The 21,569-nt window shown below is 38.3% G+C and overlaps 1 protein-coding gene across 33 annotated transcripts in view; it reads left to right on the plus strand.

The window, feature by feature from the left end:
- ABI3BP (ABI family member 3 binding protein) overlaps positions 1 to 21,569 on the plus strand; it is a 315,232-nt gene that overhangs the window by 212,762 nt on the left and 80,901 nt on the right. For 17 of the 33 annotated variants that reach the window (XM_073307173.1, XM_073307105.1, XM_073307211.1 and 14 more), the window contains 12 exons: positions 863 to 958; positions 3,946 to 4,026; positions 5,343 to 5,417; positions 6,601 to 6,675; positions 8,175 to 8,222; positions 8,742 to 8,816; positions 10,614 to 10,670; positions 11,136 to 11,210; positions 11,345 to 11,419; positions 12,565 to 12,639; positions 16,797 to 16,871; positions 19,882 to 19,959. In XM_073307173.1, coding sequence (XP_073163274.1) covers positions 863 to 958; positions 3,946 to 4,026; positions 5,343 to 5,417; positions 6,601 to 6,675; positions 8,175 to 8,222; positions 8,742 to 8,816; positions 10,614 to 10,670; positions 11,136 to 11,210; positions 11,345 to 11,419; positions 12,565 to 12,639; positions 16,797 to 16,871; positions 19,882 to 19,959 — 885 coding nt within the window. The remainder of the gene's footprint in view (positions 1 to 862; positions 959 to 3,945; positions 4,027 to 5,342; positions 5,418 to 6,600; positions 6,676 to 8,174; positions 8,223 to 8,741; positions 8,817 to 10,613; positions 10,671 to 11,135; positions 11,211 to 11,344; positions 11,420 to 12,564; positions 12,640 to 16,796; positions 16,872 to 19,881; positions 19,960 to 21,569) is intronic. The other 16 variants (XM_073307305.1, XM_073307356.1, XM_073307403.1 and 13 more) reach the window with 12 other exon arrangements.

Raw genomic sequence — 21,569 nt, forward strand, 5'->3', positions numbered from 1 at the left:
TGGGTATCTGGCCTGCCACCACTACGTCCAAAGGAGCTACCGGAGACTAAGAGGCTCCCCTGCTCAGACAAAGTGGGGAAAATTCCCAGGGAGAGAGGAATTGCCCAGCTCGCTGCTAAGGGGAAGCTCGAAACCCTCCAAGGTGGAGAAGGAGCTCTGCCACAGCCGGTGTATGTAAAGGAAGGGTGGCTGATGCAGAATGATGTAACTTAGGCTCAGACTCCTCAGCTGAAGGATTACTCTCCACCCAGGTCCTCACGTCAAGTCTGGCTACTCAGACTTGGTGAGGTGGAAGGAGGATTTCATCCTACAGTGTTTTAATTTAGTTTGCCACAGACATATTCCTTTTGGCTGGCTTCAAATATTCAGAACTAAACTAATTGAAGGGAAGCAAAACAAATGTGTTAGTTGTAAAATATGTACTAAAAAGGACCTGAAAAAGAAAAGTTTGGTTTTGCTTGCCCCATCAGTGTCCTGCAGAGCTTGCCATCCTGCTCCATTTGAAGAAAGATAGAACCCTGTTACATTAAAGCATTGGTTCCCAAATATTTTGGCCTATTGTAAAGAGATCAGCTGTGTTTTAGCCCACAATGCACTTGAGCATTCCAGACTGCACATCTACTGAGGCACAAGATACATTGGGCGGGGGGATAGAGGGGGTCCCTCACATTTGAACAATGTGGGAATCAGCAGTAGACAAAAAGCTCCCCAAAAGCATCACTGTTAAGATAGGGTTTGAGTCATCCTGTAGAGTATCCGTCCCAAAATTTTGATGTCCAAGTACCCATACCAGACACCGGGCAGCAGTTTAAAAGGTGTAGATCTGCCTTCGTCTCTCTCAAGATAATGTCCTTTACTCCAGCAGCAACCAGGGAACCTGTTCCAGTGCCAATCACTATTAAGATTTCTTCTATTACTGCTACTACTAAGACTCTTGAACATCCGAAATCTACAATGGGTAATGATGATAATATTCTTCCTTAGTGAATTGTCAGCTCTTTTCTTTTCCTTTTCATCAAGGAGGATTTTTTCATCTTCTAAAGGGGCATTTCATGTTTCCTTATTCATAACTAATCACTGAATTTCACTCTGATTTTAGTTGTGAGTTGGTTTGGTGCTGCCGTCTCCTTCTCTGCTGTTCATCTTTCCTTTTGCTTTTCTTTGTAGGAATTTGTACTTAAGCTGTGACTTGGGAAATGATCATGAGGAAATCCCATCCTGTGTTCATATCTGCCCAGGATGGGTCCAAGAGCTTTTTCTTGTACTTGTTAAGGGTGAAATCTTATTCCCATCGAAATCAGTGGCAGAAATCCCATTGACTACACTGACAGTAATATTGAGTCTTAAATGATTAATAAAAATAGTCCTCAATACCTCAGATCAGGCAACAGTGACATCTCATCATGAGTAATGAACAAATTAAGTGCAAGAGTCATGAAACCAAGCTGAGCAATTCTGATACTTTGACCCAAGAGGGAGTCGATTTTCCTTTAGTTGGCTGGAGACCTCCATTCATGACAGTTAAGCATTAAAGATGAAATTCACTGTTGTGCAAAAGACCCACACAAGGCCTTACATACCTCTCAGGTTCCATTAAAATCCTTGTACTAGAGTTTAAGTGCTACTTGAATTATATATAGACTTGGTACAGGCCCTCTGGACAGGAGTGTATTTTCCCAGTGGAAGCAAAGTCATATCCTAGTGCAGGGATCTCAAACTCAAATTACCACAAAGGCCACACGAGGACGAGTACATTGGCCCAAGGGCCGCATCACTGACACCGCCCCCCCTCCCCCGCTGCTACTGCCCGCACTCCACCCCTTCCATGATGCCCTGCCTCTTCCCACCTCTTCCCTGCCCCTATTCCAACCCCTTCCCCTAAGTCCCCACCCCAACTCCACCCCCTCCCTGCCCCTATTCCAACACCTTCCCCAAATCCCCCCCCCCGCCCCGCCTCCTCCCCTGAGCACGTGGCTCCCTGCTCCTCCACCCTCCCTCCTGGAAAGCACTAAGTGCTGCCAAACAGCTGTTTGGCGGTGGGAAGCACCTGGAGGTAGGCAGAGGAGCAGGGACGTGGCGTGCTGGGGCGTGGGGGAGGCGGCAGGGGAGGGGAGCTTGGCGGACGCAGGAAATAACTCGGGGGGATGCGGGGAGCTTGGCGGGCCACAGCAAATAGCTCTGCGGGCCTCATGTTTGAGACCCCAGTCCTAGTGCATTATAGATCATTTGTTTCATTTGTGTGCAGGTCTGAAATAAAACTTACAACAAGATACAAATGTATCTGAACCAATTCAGATCCAGATTTCAAAGACCAGAAAGTTTGCAGGTTGTCCGGGCTTGTATTTTAAATTATTCTCTTGAGGTCTAGTTGTGAAATTTCAATCCAATTCTGGGTTTGGATTCAAAACCTCCCAAGACTCTGAGGACATTCAAATGTTTATAGAGAGAGAGTTCAGCTATGATATTTGGCTTGGGATCTGGATTTGGATTCAGAATTTCAGTTCAGGCCTATTTCTATTCTATTCTATCTATTTTAATTTCAGTTTAACAAATTAAACATCTTGCAGGAATTAAACAGAGGTGATATTGGGGTTTTATTTCCCAAGTAATAATGCTGCCATCATTTCAAGTCTCTACACATTAAAATATCCCAAGTGCCACTTGTGACAACAATTGCAGCAATGTAACAGTGACTAGTTAGTTTTGGGATAGATAATACTAGTGCTTTACATTTTTAAGGCATTTTACAAACATTAACTAAGATGTGTTCCCTGTGTATCCTGTGGTTTCTCAGCCATGGTGTTAGCTGCAGAATCTACCCCAGGCAGTAGATGCTGTAGAAACTAACCTTTCATTACATTCATGAAATTTGTTTCTAGCCTTTATGGTTTTGAAGAAAATCTTGGAAAAATTATGAGAACATAAAACCAATGCTGTGTTGTCTTCCTGAGGTCCTGCTTATATTGGAAATATTTAAGGTGTAGCTGCAATGGTGCAAACTGGTAGCTACAATGGTGCAAACTGCCCGTGTAGAAGTGTTACATGTTGCAAGATGCATTTTACATTGACACAGCATAGTTACTTCAGGGTATTTGTACTGCTGCAGATATTCCCCATGTAGACAGGTACTGAGTCTGCAGACACCTTAAAACAACAACTCTGAGAGGTGCAGATTATCCAGTTTGCCACGCTACGCAATGAATGGAACTTGAATATGATAACTTAAATGGCTACTGTAACTCTTTCACTGATGTTCATTTAGTAAATACATCTGACTAATGTGCTCATCCCACAATCACAAACTGCCTCCCATGCCTCCACTGCTGCCAGAAGCCCTAATTGCCACCTACCCAGTTGCCAAAATTTCCAGCTTCTTACCTGGCATTGTCAGTAGCAATGTCTTTGGTGTATCAAAACTGAAAAAGTGTGGACTGCCTAAAATTTGAATTTAATCTCAAAATAAATAACTCGGCAACTTCTGTACTGACTGTATTAGTCTTTTTCATATTGAATCATTAAACCCCTAAATCCTGTAATTTAAAAGAAGTTCCTGCAAAAATTTCCTGTCTGCAACACCAGAGTGCCGCAGAATCCGGGAACTTTGCCACAAAATTTAGGTCCAGCTTGCCACAAGAGTACAGGACTTTGATGAAGAGAGTGCTGACTGGTTGGTGGCAAGATAAGTTTATAATAGAGAACTCCTTGTTTTGGCAGAGGGCTAAGCACTCCTGCTCTTTTTGTCTAGCTACTCTAAACATTTAACTGCAATACTTTCCTCGCACCTTATTTATTTATTTTTTAAACATGCATGTTAACTACAGCCTGATTTTTCGAGTCTTTTAAGTTATTTTTGTTCCAGGGTAGGCTTCAAGTCTATGCTTTCTGTGGTCTGAATAATGATGCATGCAGTAATTCAATTATGAACTGGGCTTTTTTTTTTTTCAGTTTCATATGAACCACAACACATTTCTTCCAAACCTAAAGCATCTGCCAGTGCCATGCCAGAAATGCCACATAGTAAACCTGGTACAGTAACTATTCTTCTGTAATTCACTACTTGAACTTGGAGTATCATTTTAGCAAAACTCAGTGGCATTGCTGCAAAGAAGTTAACCTGGTTTTAGGGCACAAGTGAAATGCAGACTATATAAATGAGTTTGGTTTGAGTCATTTAGTGGTTGCCCATCTTTAAAACTTATATATTATTATATATATATTTTATAACATATATGTTATGTTAAAAACCAGATTATTTTGAACAAGAAATAATTGCTCTTATAAAGATTTCAGAAAGCCTACTTTTATTAAGAATATGCACATTTAAAATCATATTTAAAAGACAGCAAGCATTGAAACACAATTTCTGTAATAAGAATTCTACACTCCATATACAGAGCATTACTCCATTTTCAAATTTAGGGTTCCAGCTAGTTTTCTGGATGTTGCAAAATTTGCTACAGAAACTAAGCTTCTGTTTAAAAAAAAACAAATAATGATTCTAGTGATGTGGAAAGCTTGAATGTAGTTAGCCGGAGATGTAACTGAGATTTTATTGAATGTATAGCACCAGGGAATATGCACTTAATGGAATTCTTAGTATGAATTTGTGTGTGTGTGTGTGTGTCTTTAAAATAAACACAAATTCTCACACCCAGACTAAGAGAGTGGTATCTGTTGTACTTCATCTTTGCAATGTCAAATCTCATTGGAAGTATTCTTCTTTTAAAACATTGCCTGTCTTTAACTGTGGAGATTATGTTCAAGGAAGCACAGTGATCTATTTTTAAGAGAAACCTCTACTCTCTAAACCACTCTCAGCAAAGTGCTTAGGCACGAATTTAAGTCCAGCATTATTCAACAAAGCACTTACATACCTGCTTAAGTACTTTGCTGACTCAGGGTCTAATAGTCTTCACTTAAATTCATTTTTATTCTAACAACAAAAAGTCCAGCTACTCCAGAAGCTAAATGTAAAATTTCTTCCTATGACCTAGAGTGGGCCAAGGCAACATTGGGTAACAGTTTTTTCTTTACGTTTTATGATAGCTACCTTGCTTTTGCCTTCCAATTTAGAAACTATAATTTTGCTCCAGAAGATCATTTTATCCCAACTCTTCGATAGTTTCTGTGAGCAAAGAGCTTATCTGCTACTTTTTTTCTGTTGTTAAACTGCAGTCGCAATTTTCTACTTAGTGGGTCATTGATATTAATTATAGTCACTTTTCCAGTTCTGCATTGTAGTGCTGTTTCTTCACTGCAGGCATATGGTGTTTTCGGGATACACGCACTTTTACATCCTTATGTTTAAATGCTGATAGTTATAAACCAAATTTTTGTTTCAGAATCCAGTGAAATACATTTCACACCTTTGAAGCCCGAATCATCTACTGAACCTAAAATGCCTCAATCTAAACCTGGTAAATACCTTTATTTTTTCAATTTGGTACATTGAGGCTCACTATTACCCTAGTTAAAGGCAAAATATCAGCTGTAGTGGCTCAGGAGACTGTACTTTTCTTCTTACCGTGCACCTCGTACAGAAATTGTAGATAAAGATGCCAGTTTTACTGTATAGGATCTATGTCAGAAGGACTACATTTTTATGTCAATCTTGTTCTGAGAGAGGAGAAAGAAACTTAGATCCATCTTGGAAATATTTTGCACCAAGAATAGGGATTAATTAATTTTATTCTCATGTTAGACTTTTCAAACACACTTGAATTTTATATGTTCATATTTTCTTAGTTAAAAAAAAATTACTCCTTCAGAGGTGATCTCCAAACCAAAATGTCCCTGTATTTGTGCAGGTCCGTTTTTCAGTTAACCTTTAAGCTTCTGGGGAGTTTGAACAGCGAAGTCACCACAGCCTAGAGTATATAGCAAGCAAATTGGAAAGAATTGTGAATAATTGTTGGATTTAGTGTCTGGCCATTTGTTGATATGAAAAAATAACGATCTCTAAGGTTTTAGTTCCAATAGTGTTGTTGTTTTGTTCTCAGCATGATTACCACCACCAACAGAAGACTCAGAAATGCCAATTTTTTTAATCAAAAGCATTTCAAATATAGATAATGGTTATATCTATGACAAGGAATTCTTTTCACCACATGAACTTTTAGAAGACCATGTGAGGAAAATTGGTACAACTTTCTTTTAAGATTAAGTGCCAAATTCTGCCTTCAAAACATGCGTCCCTCTCTTATTGCAGTCACTGGGAAGACCACAAACTTATCTGAGGGCAGAATTTAGCCGCTAACTTACTGTTCCTGTCACCTCATGGCTCGATTCAACACGCTCGCACTTATGGGAGTAGTCCTTAGGCTCACAAATATAGCCATTCAAGTCAACTCCTATAATTAAGCATTTGCAGGGGTTTTCCCCATTGTCAGAAGCCCCCAAATTGCACTACTACACAAGAGTATTTCTTACCCCTTTCAGAGTCACAGTCATTGTGAATACAATAAAAGCCAACTTAATTGAATTTTTGTTTTTGACAACATTGCAGGTATCACTTCTTATGGCTTAAACATAGTGCCAGAGTCAGGCTGTGACTCCTTAAGACGTTTAGAAATGTAGGGTTTTTTTCTTTGTTTTTTTCAGCTCCAACTGAAACACAGTTCATTCCTTCCAAACCTAACGCGTCCCCAGAGCCAGAACTACCCCATTCTAAACCTGGTAATTACCTGTTCTTGCAACTGGTTCTAACAAAACCCCATTGATTTAATGTGCTTCCTTTACTTTGCTGTCAGGAGTTTGTTATAGACTCTGTCATCTGATACTTGAAGGTTGGTAAAATTTGCTAAAGGTTGAGAGGAATTATTTATTGCTCCTGTGATATAAGTAGGATTAATAGGATATAACTAGAGTCAACTGAATAATTCATAGCAAATGTTCTATAGTAAATTGTTTGTTTGTTTTTTAATTTATTTGTTCAAAATTAGTTCCCTTTTTGCAGTATTTTTTTCTTATTCTGTGGATTGATTATGATCAGTTTGCTAGGAATACTTGATACTCAGTGTTTGGAATTTGAGATGGTTTGATTAATGGTGATTGGTCACAAATCTCCTGGTGTTTCTGATTGGATGACTGTAATTCTTGTAGTCCCTGATTCAGTAAAGCTTTATAAATACATGCTTAATTTCAAGCACGTGACTAGCCACTGGTGGAATATTGAATCTAGATTAGTAGGTAGTAGATTAGCAGAATTTGGAAATTTTACAATCTTTGCCTTTCTGAATCACACAACTTTGCCAAAGACTTCATTCCCAAATAAATAAATAAAATAAAATTAGTCTAGTGTAAGGCACATTAGTTATGTGGAGAGTTTAAATCTAATTTTATCTCATTTCAGTCACGTAATATATTTGTGTATACATACATGGATGTTTGGTAGTTGCAAATAATTTCCTTTTGGGTCTGATTTGATTGTTTAATTGCTTCTACTCTAAACTTTGGGGGTGTAGGGGCATGGGAACCGTGTCATCTTGTTGAGTCACACAGTGTACTACCCCATCCTGGATTATACCACTTCCCATGAATTTGCAAACTGAACACTTGTTTGTGTGAAATTCCATGCAGTGAGATACAGTAGCTTGAATGTTTGCAGAAAGCAAATACAAAAGAGGTATAAGCGTTGCTAAAGTTTTTTATTTTATTTTATCTTATTGCTGTATTCTTCCAGCTGCAGATTAAAAAAAAAGGGGGGGGAAATTTAGCGTAAATATCAGAAAAACTTGCTGAGAATGAGGTGTATTAAATAGTAGAATAGTCTACTAAAGAAAGTGTTGGAAGCACAATTGCTTGGGTCTTTTAAAATTAGACTGGATAATGCACTATAGAGTATTGTGTTAACTACAAGATGAAATGGATGACCTCTTAGATCTCTTCTATCTCTAACTTCTATGGTTCTTTGATTTTTACTATCTCAAAATTGAGAGTTTGTTTCATCCAGGTCATGCAATTTATTTATGGTAATGGTGTCTTCAAAGTAACTGACCACAATTTCTAAAAGTCAGAATAAGATATCCAAGGGTAAATTGATAATCCACGGAATTAGTACGGATCAGATTAGCATAATCTTTTACTTATTGCTTACCTAGGAAATAGCTTTGATCATTTGAAAGGGTGTTCCATGTTTAGATTCTCATGCTTTTTCTGTTTTGTTTCTGATGCAGTCCTGGAACATATTACATTTAGAATTGAACCACCAAGGTCAACAATAGGTAAAGAAATTTGTTTAGTGACCAGTCATGTTTGTTTTTCTTGTCTTCACAGAAAACCACATTGTAGTTGTCATCTCATGTCACCAGTTTCTTTCCTTAAAATTCCTCTTTTTTTCCTAGATACGTCTGTCATTTGGCACAAAAGGCTTTTTAGGAATTTTGTTTTCTACACAGATGTATTATCTCCTTTTTAAGGCAAATTAGGCCGTCAGTTCTGAAACATCTTTATCATAGTCATGACTGTCTGTGCTTGCAACTTATTTTCCAACTTTTTTTTAAACTGAGCTTCAAAATGATCAGGAATTCCATTTTCCTGCTTAAACAAATCTAGATACATTCATAATGCCGTATTTTCTTTAAACTCCTTTGTACACCTGACTTTGTCTTCTCTGTTACCCGTAAAAGGATTTTGTTTCTCCATTGCAGGCTTGAAACGTGCCATGTCTGTGTGTTACACTTGGCATTAGACTCTGATTCCTGGAAAATTTAATAATCTGTAACCCAGGTTCTCTCTTTCAGCACCAAAAGAGACACGACGTGTTCCTTTGAAGCCTAAAACTTCGCCCAAAACTCATGTGCCACAGACAAAACCTGGTAAATGATTTTCTGTGTCCTATTGAAGTTTATCACTAAGCAGCTGTTTAATTATCTAAGTAATTTGAAATACACTCAGCATCATAGTGACAAGGTACAACCCTGCTGCAATGTGCTGGGTGTTTTGTTTGTTAGCCATTTACAGCAATAGCAGAAATTGACTAGCTCTTTATCATCATGCAGTAGCATAATAATACCTCATGTTTAGACACATGGATGAGAATTAGTGTTATTCCTGATTTATAGTAGTGTAATTAAGAGGAAAATTTGACTCAGTATTAAATAAAATCAAATATTAAAAATGCTTTAGTGTTCTATGAGAGATATACTGTATTTGTATATTTCTTCAAACTTTGCTTTGCACTTTCAGAAAAGATGCTGCACAGCTTTTCTTATATTTACCATTATTGTATGTCTTCTTATTACTCTTTTCCTTAAGAATTAGTAAATTACCAAACATATAACTAATACTTGTTTAACTGGATTCACCATACCAATACGTTATCATTCAGTATTCCAAGACACTGTATTCAGGAATTATACAGACAATCAATTAACTTGATTTCAATGGGAGTAGTGTAAAAAAAAAAAAGTCAATAATTACTATACTGTGGTATCCGAAATACCACTCTGTTTTGTTACACTAGTAATTTTCTGTTGACGCCATTCTGTGCTAACTGTTGGTAAACGTGGATGACTTACTGATGATCACTTTAATCAAAGTGCCCACCTAAATGTTTGGATGGATTCTTTGTGCTATGTTACCACTCTCAAAAACAATAGTCACCAAGTAGATATGGTCTCCTGGTATGAAAAATCTAACTCTTGCTACTAAGTGATTTTTAAAATCATTGCAGCTGTTTGCAAAAGGCTGGCTGCTATCTCCTAGTTAAAACAAAACTCCTGATAAATTAGATACATAAGTTTTAATTGTATATTTTCCCCTTGTGGTCATTTTTCCATTATTCTTATGTCCGTCTGATACTGCAAAATGGTGTACGAACTACCATCACAAAACTGAGATGTCTGTATTATCCTGTGTATGCATTTTCAGTTATTAATTTATCATAATTTCTACAAATATCAATAATATACTGAAAGTTTATTTCTTAACTGACCTCCGTCAGTTTCAGCATTGTGTCCTGATTTTCTTGGCTTTGTGTGCAAAGATCTCAAGAAAATGTTTCATATTTAACCTTTTTGAATACCACGCATACCCGAGTGGTTATGGTGAGGAGGGGAAGCCACTTTTTTTATGCCGTTGCATGGCTGTGGAGTAGAATACTATTGTTTGCATGGCTGTGGAGTAAAACAGTAAAAAATCTGTTTTACATTTAAATAATAATGGAACAGTGTATAACTTAAGAGTGGCCTTTGATGTTTGTATTGCACCGTGCACAAATAATCACATCTTTTAATAAGATGGTACCCACAAGCAAGAGGCTCTCCAAAACCAATTTTATATACAAGTTCCATATGAAAGGCACTTGTCAGGGAAGAGCTTCGTACCACAGGCTCCAATTTCTGGGTATATGACTGAGATAAATTTCAATCATCTTTCTTTTTAAAGACCATAAAAAAAGATGGAAACATTAGCCCATATTTAAGGGGTAGGTTCTCTCCTCAGCTGTTTAGAGTTGTTAGAGCATAAAGGTTCTTGAATATTGACTAATTACTGGCAGACGGATGAAAGCATAGTTGTTATTTAGACATAAATAAAGTTGACTTTAAATAGAATTATTCTCTTCTATTTTGATTTTCATTGTTATTTTTATGTTTTATTTGTTTTTGATACAGCCCCTGAAGCAGCTACCTTTAGAACTGAGCAACCGAAGACACCATTAGGTAATCATGGTAATTATGGGTATGGTCATATTTCTTTTTCCTTCTCATTAGAGATGTAGGCATGGTAGGTTCTTGCTCAATGGGGTCATCTGTCATCACTTTTCATGATTAAACAGTCTTTTTTTCTAGGTACCTTTTTCATTTTCATATCCACCTTTGCATATTTTCCTTTACAGGAATGTAGTTTCATTTAAGTTGTTTGCTCTCTAGAGCATCCAGAAATACTCCATCTTTCTGAAGCCATATTTGTTTGTGTTTGCAGTTTCTCTAATGTCCCTTGTTTTTTTCCTGGGCTCAAACTCAGCGAGTAATCCTACCCCATGCTTAGTTGATCTCGATACAGATACCATCCAACAACACAATGTTTTCTTTGAAATTCCTTTGCACACCTGACTTTCATTCATGTTCAGGTGTACATGGTGTCAGGTTCAGATTCCTGGATAATTATTTTCATGCTCGAGTTCTTTATTTCAGCTCCAAAAGAGGCACGGCATGTTCCTTCCAAACCTAAAACATCACCAAGCCCAGATGTGCCACAAACCAAACCTGGTAAATATATCAGTGTTTTGTATCTCATACTGAGGTACTCCAGGAGTATGTATACAGTCTTGTGTTGTGGCTGGTGTCAGACTGTGGTACTTGGGAAAGCTGTAACAATATATAAACCAGTTGTTTCCTTTCAGCTCCAAAAGAGACGCGGCGTCTGCCTTCCAAACCTAAAACATCACCCATCCCAGGTGTGCCACCAACTAAAGCTGGTAAGTGCATCTTAATTCTATATTTCAGTGCAGTGACACTTACGATTTTGCAACTTTTCTACCAAGAATTGTTGGTGCATGCGTGCACGCGCGTGCATACACACACACACATATTTATGGCAATGGCAGAAGTCTATTACTATAACAATGCTCTGCTCCACAGCTGTCATGCCCTACCTAATATGTACACATGTTAATGAAATATACAGTCATTGTTTTACAGTATTTTACTCAGTGGGGAGGGGGGGGTTGTGCCCTTATGCAACAGAAGACTTTAGTCTTAATTTCCATAGTTTGGGAGAGAGATTGTTTATCTACTGACTGGCATCTATAGTTTCAAGGGATTTGTTTATCTAGTGTCAAAAGACAAAGGTACCAAAAAGCCCTCCAGTTTGTTCTTGTACATCACCTTCCATCTGAAGGTGAATGGTGAAGATCCGCATCTTTGCTGTTTCTGTTGCTTGTCTGGCGATATTTTTATGCAACGCTGGGTGAAGAGGGCAAGATTCTCAGAAAATACAACATACAAGGGCAGCACCAACAGGAAAAGGTAGAGACTGAGATCGTGTGTACGGGGTATGGCAATGCGCACGCACCGCGGGTGGTGTGATTTCTAAAGCGCAGTAATGTGTTGCACATTAACTGGTCCATGTAGACCCTGCTGGTGCACATCAATAGGTGTTATGCTTTAATATATATTAAAGCACACTAGAGAACCTTGAGTGATACCAGCAGGGTCTACATAGACCACTTAATGCATAACGCATTAGAGTGCTTTAGAAATCCCCTTCCTTCTGTAGCGTGCATTATCCCAGTTAGACAAACTCTGAATCTTCAGCTCTTCAAACTCTTCAAACTCTTCACAAGAGTTCTGTTGGCACAACTGAGAGTGGGAGGAGCAAAGGTGTAACCCATTCTTCCACTGCCACAATCTGCAGAGCAGGCAGGGGTCACTTCAACCTCTGACCTCTTCTCTAATCTATGCTGTGTTGTAATGACAGGCTATCGGCCATTATTAGCTCTGCTCAGGAATTTTCTGTTGGAATTATTTTCTGAAAGAAATTTAATTTTCCATTGGAAAAATCTAAATTAAAGCTCCCTGGCAGCACACCTGTTTTAATGTATAACTCTGTGAATCCTTTCAGCCGCGAAAGAGAATCGACGTGTCCCATCTAAACCAAAAACATCACCCAGCCCAGATATACCACAAACAAAATCTGGTAATTATATCATTGTTTTGTATTCTTAAATGTCAAGGTTTTATTTTTCGCAATTGTACTTCAAGGGACTGAATTTTTTTTAAACTAACACGTTAGCATCGTAGCATAGCAAGTCTCTACTTCTCAGCCATCAGCTTGTGAGCATCTGCGATCTCACATTTAACACCTACAGATGAAAACTACAGAGATTTAATGACCATTTTCATTTTTATCAGTAATGTTATGAAAATGTTTACATACACTTGTTAATGTACTTTAGGGAACCTATCAATTAAATTATGAGACTTATCTTTTCAAAGAGGTAAGAAACTCCACTTTTTTGAGTAACTACCTATTCATGGAAATCAAAATAAAAGTTACATTTCCTACCTGGAAAGTTGGAGCCCAGATGGTCACCCCTAAAGTTAGATTTCCACTGATTCACTTCAGACGTAAATAAAACTGACAAACTTCTTGAAACAAAACTGAACTCAGAGGAAAATTAGATTTTTTTTTCCTCAGTGGTGGCGTAGCCCTGTTGGTCCCAGGATATTAGAGAGACAAGGTGGGTGAGACCAACTTTTATTGGAGCAACTTCTGTTGGTGAAAGAGACAAGCTTTGGCGCTCACACCAGAGCTCTGCTTCAGGTCTGAGAAGTGTACTCAGAGTGTCACAGTTAAATACAAGATGGAATTGTTTAGCATAAAAAGTTAACACATATTCCAAGGGACCATTCAAAGGGAAGTGGCCCCTTAACACCACTTCACTGAGAGGTCAGATATACAGTGATTGCTTTATGAAAAGTGTTCAGCCACGGGTGATATCATGTTTTTGTCTTTTATCATTTTTCTGTGAGAGTTCATTTGAGAGTGGAGTGATTTTCTGGTTTCATACACATAGTTGTTACTGGGGCATTTAGTGCTCTGGATGGGGTACACCACATGTTGTGATAGGCATGTGTAGGACTTCTGGATCTTGAAAGGTGTGCTGTGGAAAGTACTGATCGTTGTAGCAGTAGAGATATGTCTGCAGGTTTTGCATCTGCTTTTATGTCAGGGTCTTATGATGCTTTTAATTGGTGTGTCCTAGCCCGTGGGGAGCTTGCTTCTGATGATGAGCCTGGAGAGGTTGGGAGTCGTTTGAGCACCAGAAGAGGGGGTTCAGAAAAGATTTCTTTCAGGATGTGGTCCCTGTCGAGTATGGATTGTAATTGTTTAATGATACCCTGTATGGGTTCCAGTGTAGGTGACAGGTGACAGCCAGGAGTTTGCTGTCAGGGGGTGTGAGGGGGCATATTGAAGCAGGTTTTCTCCAGGTATTTGGGTGGCCTGTTCTATTATGCAATCTACATCTCTGGTGGAGTGCTCTTGTTTGGCAAAGGTGGTTTTAAGTGTGTTTAGGTGTGTATCCTGGACTTTCTCCTTGGATCATATTCTGTGATAGGTGAGTACCTGGCTCTAGATAATAAGATTTCTTGGTGTATCTGGATGTGTGAAGGTAGGAGTGGTGATCCATGTTTTTTTTGTGTATAGCTGACTGTAGCATTCCATTGTTGAAACTGATCATGGTGTCCAGGAATATGATGCTGATGCAGGAGTGTTTGAGAGAGAATTTGATGGATGGCTGGTGGCTGTTGAAGTTGTGATGGAAATCCATGAGGGAGTTTAGGTCGTCTGTCCACAGGATGAAAATATTATCGATGTATCTCAGGTATCTGGTATCAGGTATCAGGCTGATCTGTGCTTCCAACAACAGTACTTCAAGATCCATGGGTCCTACACATGCCTATCACAGCATTTGGTGTACCTCGTCCAGTGCACTAAATGCCACAGTAACAACTATGTGGGTGAAACCAGACAATCACTCTGCTCTCGAATGAACTTTCACAGAAAAATGATGAAAGACAAAAACACCATTATGCTCATGCACAAAAACTTTTCACAAAACAATCACTCCATATTTGACCTATTAGACCTCATTTTCAAAAGAAACTTGCACGACACCTTCAAAAGATGAGCTTTGGAGCTTAAATTCATAATTGGATAGACACTAAAAATCATATTCTAAATAAAGACCCTACAACAATCTGTAACACACTAACCCCCTTTTTTGTCCTATGACTGGAGAGGTGATAACAGGCCATTTTACCTTGAACAGTCGCTTAGAATATGTAACTACGTATGCTACACTCTCTGTTCCACCTTGTATTTAGCTGTGACACTCTGAATACCTTTCCCAGACCTGAAGACGAGCTTTGCGTAAGCTCCAAAGCTTCTATCTCTCACCAGTAGATGTTGGTCCAATAAAAGATAAGACCTCACTCACCTTGTCTAACTCATATATTTTCTTGGTGAATAATTCCATTATTTTGTATAATTAGATAACTTAGAGTTTTAGAAAGTCTCACGTTAAATCAATGCACTTTTTAAAAGCAATATTATTCATAAAAGTACTTATCCAAGCTATTGCAGAAAACTAAATAAGTGCAGTGGTAAATGAAAAGCAGTACTCCAGCTGTTCCAGAAATAGAGATTCTGTATTCCAGCTGAGGATTTGTGGAGAGTGAGGGAGTGGCAAAGATGGTTTTAGCCTATAGCCACAGTGTTCAGGCTTCTCTTACTTATGCCTAGCTGCTCCTGGTCCCAAGGAAGGGGTGCCATATAGCTGCTATGGTATCTCAATGGTACCCAGAAATTCCCCTTACACAAGGTGAACGCCTAGATGGCTGATGCACCAGATTTAAGGCTTCTTTGTGAATTATTGTTTATCTTTGCATTTTCCTTTATGGCTCCTTCAAGAACTAGTACAATACCAAGCACACAGCTAACAATTAATGCTTACTGTAACTGGATTCAGAGCTTATAGAATGCCACCATTCAAGATACTTCCATCAGCTGACTCTCAGCCAATTATTTTGGCTTTCACAGAAGCTACCTAGCACTGCTGCTCAAAGCCCAAGCGACTGCAAATCCTTCATAAGGCTGTACTTCTGCCATGTGATTGGTATTTTTGGTGGTCGTAGTTTTATGTGGAAAGTTTACCAGTCTCACTGCCATTGCCAGAAGCAAAATCCAAATAAAAACACTTCACACTAACTTAGTGACCTAAATAAATTTGCAGTGTGTGTTTTCCATCACAGCTATTTTTGTTTCACTGTTCACATTTGACTGATATTTTTCAACTGTTACTGAACAAAAATCAGCAGTGTTAATTTTATACTAAAAGCTTTTTTTATACAAGAGTGTTCTGAGGGAAATTTGGAATCACTTTTTCTCTTTAACGCCTCTCAAAAGTTATCTAGGGAAAGATAGGAAAAGCTTTAAGGAGCAATTTATGCCTTCATATGTGAGCACAACTCTCATTGATGCTGAATGTCTATATGGAAGACTCAGACCTGTGTTCAAGAATGCATCTGAGGGCAGAATTTGACTCTTAAAATGCCTACTATAAAGATTTATCCCAGTCCTGAGAGGTACTGATCAACTATTGACTCCTGGCAGCTCCTACCTAGGCTCAATCCATCATTTGGCCCACTTTTTAGAGTTAAGATATGTTAATTAAATATCTACTGATCACTAAAAGAGAACTTATTGTGTATTAACATTGAAAAGGCATAGATCAGTCTAAAGAGAATTATTCTATCCTTCAATGATTCATTAAACTTTATTCTTTTTGTGTTCTTAGATACCTCTGTTGTTTGGAACTGGGGATTTCTATCCACTCTGTTTTCTTCACAGGAAAATCTCACTTCCATTCTCTTGTACTTTCTCATTTCACTGATATCTACAGGAGTTAAGCATGCATATCATGACGAGAAGTGCCTGGGTACAGCAGCTATCTGCTCTGAAACACAAATGGAAAGATCTCAGTCATCCTGCAGCCATGTCTGTCTGTGTTAATAAATTCTTGTCTTAATCCTTGTCAGCTTGGCTCCAAACAGGACAAGGACGTCTGTCCCTTGCTTGCTTGATCATTTTTCAAATGCTTTCACATGCCAGGCCATCGTTTCTCTTTTAAAGGCCTGTGCACATATGACTTTCAGCCTTCTTCACTGTCCCCATAAAAATTTTGTTTCCTTGTTGCAGGCAGAAATCTTGCAATGTCTGTGGCTTTACACCTGCGGTTAGACTTTTATTCCTGGAGACCGTAAACATTTATAAGAGGTTCTTTCTTTCAGTTCCAAAAGAAACTCAGCGGGTTCCTTCCAAACGTAAAACATCACCTAGTCCAGATGTGCCTCACATTAAACCTGGTAAATTATTTTGCATTTCATTGTGCTTAAGTTCACATTTTTAGCAACTCTTCTACAATGGACTGTTGGGGGAAAAAATGGTAACAGCAGAAATGCAACTAACATTTTATCATTATAGCTAAAGTAGTCTCCATTTTACTGCAGTTGAGTAGTGAGTCTGATGAAAACAATCAGTTGTTTTCAGTGTAATAAAGGGGCCTTGATATCCTACAGGGGGAGCTGGTAGCAACCCCTTTATTTCAGTTGCCTAACACCTTCCATTATAAAAGATGCTTGTAATTTATATTTAAGAAACTTTCACACTTCCATTGTTTTCAGGATGCCTTGGGAATTTGGCAGAGAAAAAGGCCTCAGACTCGGGAAGTGGTGGTTCCCTTGTCTCATCAAGGTCCTTTCAGGTTCAGCTGAGGTTAAAAATCATCATTTCTCTCTGGTCAGTTGCATTCCTCAGGACAATTCTAGCAGCATGCCAAAACAATAACTGAACAGACAAACAATTCAAAGTGTCCAGTTCACACCACCCCCAAAGCACCAGCAGTAGAGCACACTGCTTTGGGAACATCTGGAGCCTGCCAGAACAGCTGTAGCAGCGGGATATGTCAGTGTAGAGAGAGAGCTGAGCCGGGCTCCCCACTTTAGGCCCAACACAGGAACTCAATGTCCTTTATATCCCCCCACTTTGGGGCACCACATAAGGCAAGAGCTGCCCCAACTCCTGGACAGGAGGTGGGGAGGGCAGGAAACAAGGAGAGCTGGGCCAGGCCAGGCTCCCTTCAGCCACCCTGGAACCAGCATATAGTGCCTGTGACCCATTCCACCCTCTCTGAGATAACAGCCTTCTCTGGATGCCAGCTAATATAGTTAGTGCTATAGTTCAAACGGTAGAAATCTGGGCTGAAGATTCAGGGTTCAGATCCTGCTGCTGATGGCATGATGGTAGGCTGTCAGTTGCACATAATAGAATTTGTTTTTACCTTTTTCCTCTTGAAAAAAATAACTAGGCAATTACATACAAAAATACATTCAAAGAATGTTATTTAACTCGCAAAGTCCCCTTATGTGCATTTGTTATATACTCTCTTTAATTATATCGTCACTATTTGTTCCATATGACCCCTGCCTGATTTAGAGCACAGGAAGGACAAACAAACGTGCAGCAATTAAGTTCACATGAATCTGGCATTTCGTAACTTTACCACTTACATAACATTCTCCTTACATTGTTTTGTGTATCTAATTTATTATTTATATTACAGTAAGACCCAGAATATTCTAGTCAATGTACAAAAGGCTGAAGAGTAAAATTTAAAAGAAAAAAAGATTTATTAAAAGTACTACAGATAGGAGCTATTTTATAAACGTCTAAGATAGATAAAGCATGAGAAATCATATTGATAAGGTTTTAAGGGTGGCCCAATTTCTCAGAGTATAGAAATGTAATCAATATGAGAACACTAAGACTGTGCTGACACATATATCTTACTCTGATCCTTTGTCGTATAACACAAACTTTCCACTATCATCATTGATCCTTACCTCTCATTAGACCTCTCTGTATGGTCCACATGGGTTTTAACCAGAGCTAATTGAAAAAGCAAATTTTTTCCTGTGACAAATTTCAAATGAAAAATCTTTTTTCTTTTTCAGAATTTGTCTATTAAAATATTTCAGTTTTCCCATGAGAAGTCTGAATAATTTGAAATGAATTTTTAATGAACATTTCAGAAAGAAAAAAAAATGTTTTGTTTGACTTAAAATGGCAATTTTTTTTGTATAAAAATATAAAAACAAAATATTATGTCAAATTAAATTAAATGAAATTTTTCATTTCAAATTGACAAACTGACTTAAAATGTTCCATTTTGTTTTGTTTTTTTAAACCACAAAACCAAACCAAAACAACATTTTAAGTCAAAATTAAAATTTTTTGTTTGGAAATTCCCTGCAGAAAACCAAAATTTTTAATCGGAATCGACATTTTACTGTGAAAAATTTCAGTTGTGACAAAATCCATAATTTTTGGTGGGAAAACCTTCCTTGTGAAAAATTTTGTCCACCTCTGGTTTTAACCATACCTAGTCAGAAACTGTTGTAACAACCATTGCAAAGCTAAGTATATTATTAATGATACCATCGGAAAATTAATACACATGTTCAGGCAGTGTTAAAAGTTCTCCTATTTCATCTTTGTGCACAGTATGATTACTTTGTACTAACAGAGCCCTGAACCAAAACACTGGATCGAATTGCTTTTCAGTCTTCAGGGAAATCTGGATCTCTATCTGAATTTTGCTACCTATACCTGTCTATTTTTATAGATACATCTGTGTGTGTATAAAGTAAAGAGAGCCTACTACAGAGAATTTTCATATAAACAAGGAACAGCATGAATGTAGAAAGAAAAGGAGTACTTGTGGCACCTTAGAGACTAACAAATTTATTTGAGCATAAGCTGAATGCATCTGATGAAGTGAGCTGTAGCTCAAATAAAATTGTTAGTCTCTAAGATGCCACAAGTACTCCTTTTCTTTTTTGCGGATACAGACTAACACAGCTGCTACTCTGCAACCTGTCATGAATGTAGAGTATGTGCCACCATATTTAGTTAATTAGCCACTTACAGTTTGTATGGCAGCTTCCACCTTCTCTGTATATATATGGAACATATAGTAAGAAGATAATCTTCTTACTATATGTTCCATTCTGTGCATCCGATGAAGTGGGCTGTAGCCCATGAAAGCTTATGCTCTAATAAATTTGTTAGTCTCTAAGGTGCCACAGGTACTCTTGTTCATGTTTAAATGTTTTTCTCTTTAGAAAAACAAAACAAAAAACCCCCTCAAAACTCCTTTTAAATAAAGCCTAATAGTAGCTACTTATATCTTGTAAGTCTCTGATTGCAAATGCTTGCTATTTTAAAACCTCCTGGGCCAGATCTTCATCTAATATAAATTGTGTAGCTTCATTGAGTCCCTTCATCTCTCTCAGGATTTATCTACATTTTTTCCAGCAGGAGTCATTCCATCCGTCCAAGAGCCAGTCACTGCTACAACTCCTCATTCTCTTGAACGAGCAAAAACAACAATGGGTAATAATACTTATTCAATAGGTAGTTGGTTTGATTTGTTTGTTTTCATCCCCATCAGAGAAGAAGTTCCCAGGAGAAGCTCATTTTATGCCATTAAATATAATCATCAAACTTTCCTCTGCTTCTAGATGCATGCTTGTCCTTTGACGCTGAGCACGCAATGTTGTTTGCTGTTCCTCACATGAACAGATCTTTTTTTACAGCAGCAGGACCCGTCAGTCCAATCTGAATTTTTGAATTCATAACAGATGGAGAAAATGCTTCAGTTTCATTTGATTTTGGAAAAATAGCAGTCATATGTTCTGCTACCTTACTTCGGGAAAGACCACATACTAGAATTGCTCTTTGATAACTGTACAATATGATCTAGCTGGCTGTGGTGTACTTTTTAGGATCTTTATGAGCTTTTCAGATAGGTGACTTGCCTCTCAGACTTCTTCCCAGAATACAGATACTTCTCAATCTTTGGGCTTGTCCACACAGAGACTTAGTGTGCAACAAGTTGGGATGTAAATCCACAATGCACTAGCTTGCCACTCACGAACTGGCCATGTAGACTCTGCTACCAGGCTGTAAAAGTTCTGTGGTGCACACACTACAGAACTTCTAAGTGCGTAGGGTCTACTTGGTGACTTAGTGTCTGGCAGGATAGCACTCTGTACATCAACTCATCAAGATAGTTACGTCCAAAGCAGACTGCAAAGAGTTACAAAGGGACCTCACAAAACTGGGTGACTGGGCAACAAAATGTCAGATGAAATTCAGTATTCATAAATGCAAAGCAACGCGTATTGGAAAACATAATCCCAACTGTACATTTACAATGATGGGGTCTAAATTAACTGTGACCTCTCAAGAAAGAGATTCTGGAGTCATTGTGGATAGTTCTCTGAAAACATCCACTCAGTGTGCAGCAGGAGTCAAAAATGTTGAGAATGTTGGGTCTCATTTGGAAAGGGATAGAGAATAAGACAGAAGATATCATAATGCCTCTGTATAAATCTGTGGTGCCCACAACTTGAATACTGTGTGCAGCTGTGGTCGCCGCATCTCAAAAAAGATATATTGGAATTGGAAAAGGTTCAGAAAAGGGCAACAAAAATGATTAGCGGTATGGAACAGCTTCCATATGAGGAGAGATTAATAAGACTGTTTCAGCTTGGAAAAGAGATGATGGCAGGGGCAGGATATGATAGAGGTCTATAAAATCATGACTGGTGTGGGAAAGTAAATAAGGACATGTTATTCACTCCTTCTTCTAACACAAGAACTAGGGATCACCAAATTAAATTAATAGGCAGCAGGTTTGAAACAAACAAAAGGAAGGATTTCTTCACACAAAGCACAGTCAGGGGAGAGAGATTTCACTAAAGCAGTCTATGGTAGCCCTCACTCTGCAAAGAAAGTAGCCTAAACATAGTATTTACCCAGAGTGTTCAATGGTAATTCGGGCGTAGGTGCTATGCTAGCTTCTGTGGATTCCAGTTCATTTTTACTGTGAGCTATGAGAAATAAGAGTTATTTTTTCTTTCAGAACACATTCATTTTACACTTTGTCCACAACACACTAAGCATGCTTCAAGCCAGAACTGACCAGACTGGTTTAACAG

This window comes from Lepidochelys kempii, chromosome 1, assembly GCF_965140265.1.
Source record: "Lepidochelys kempii isolate rLepKem1 chromosome 1, rLepKem1.hap2, whole genome shotgun sequence".
Classification (NCBI taxonomy): Eukaryota; Metazoa; Chordata; order Testudines; family Cheloniidae; genus Lepidochelys; species Lepidochelys kempii.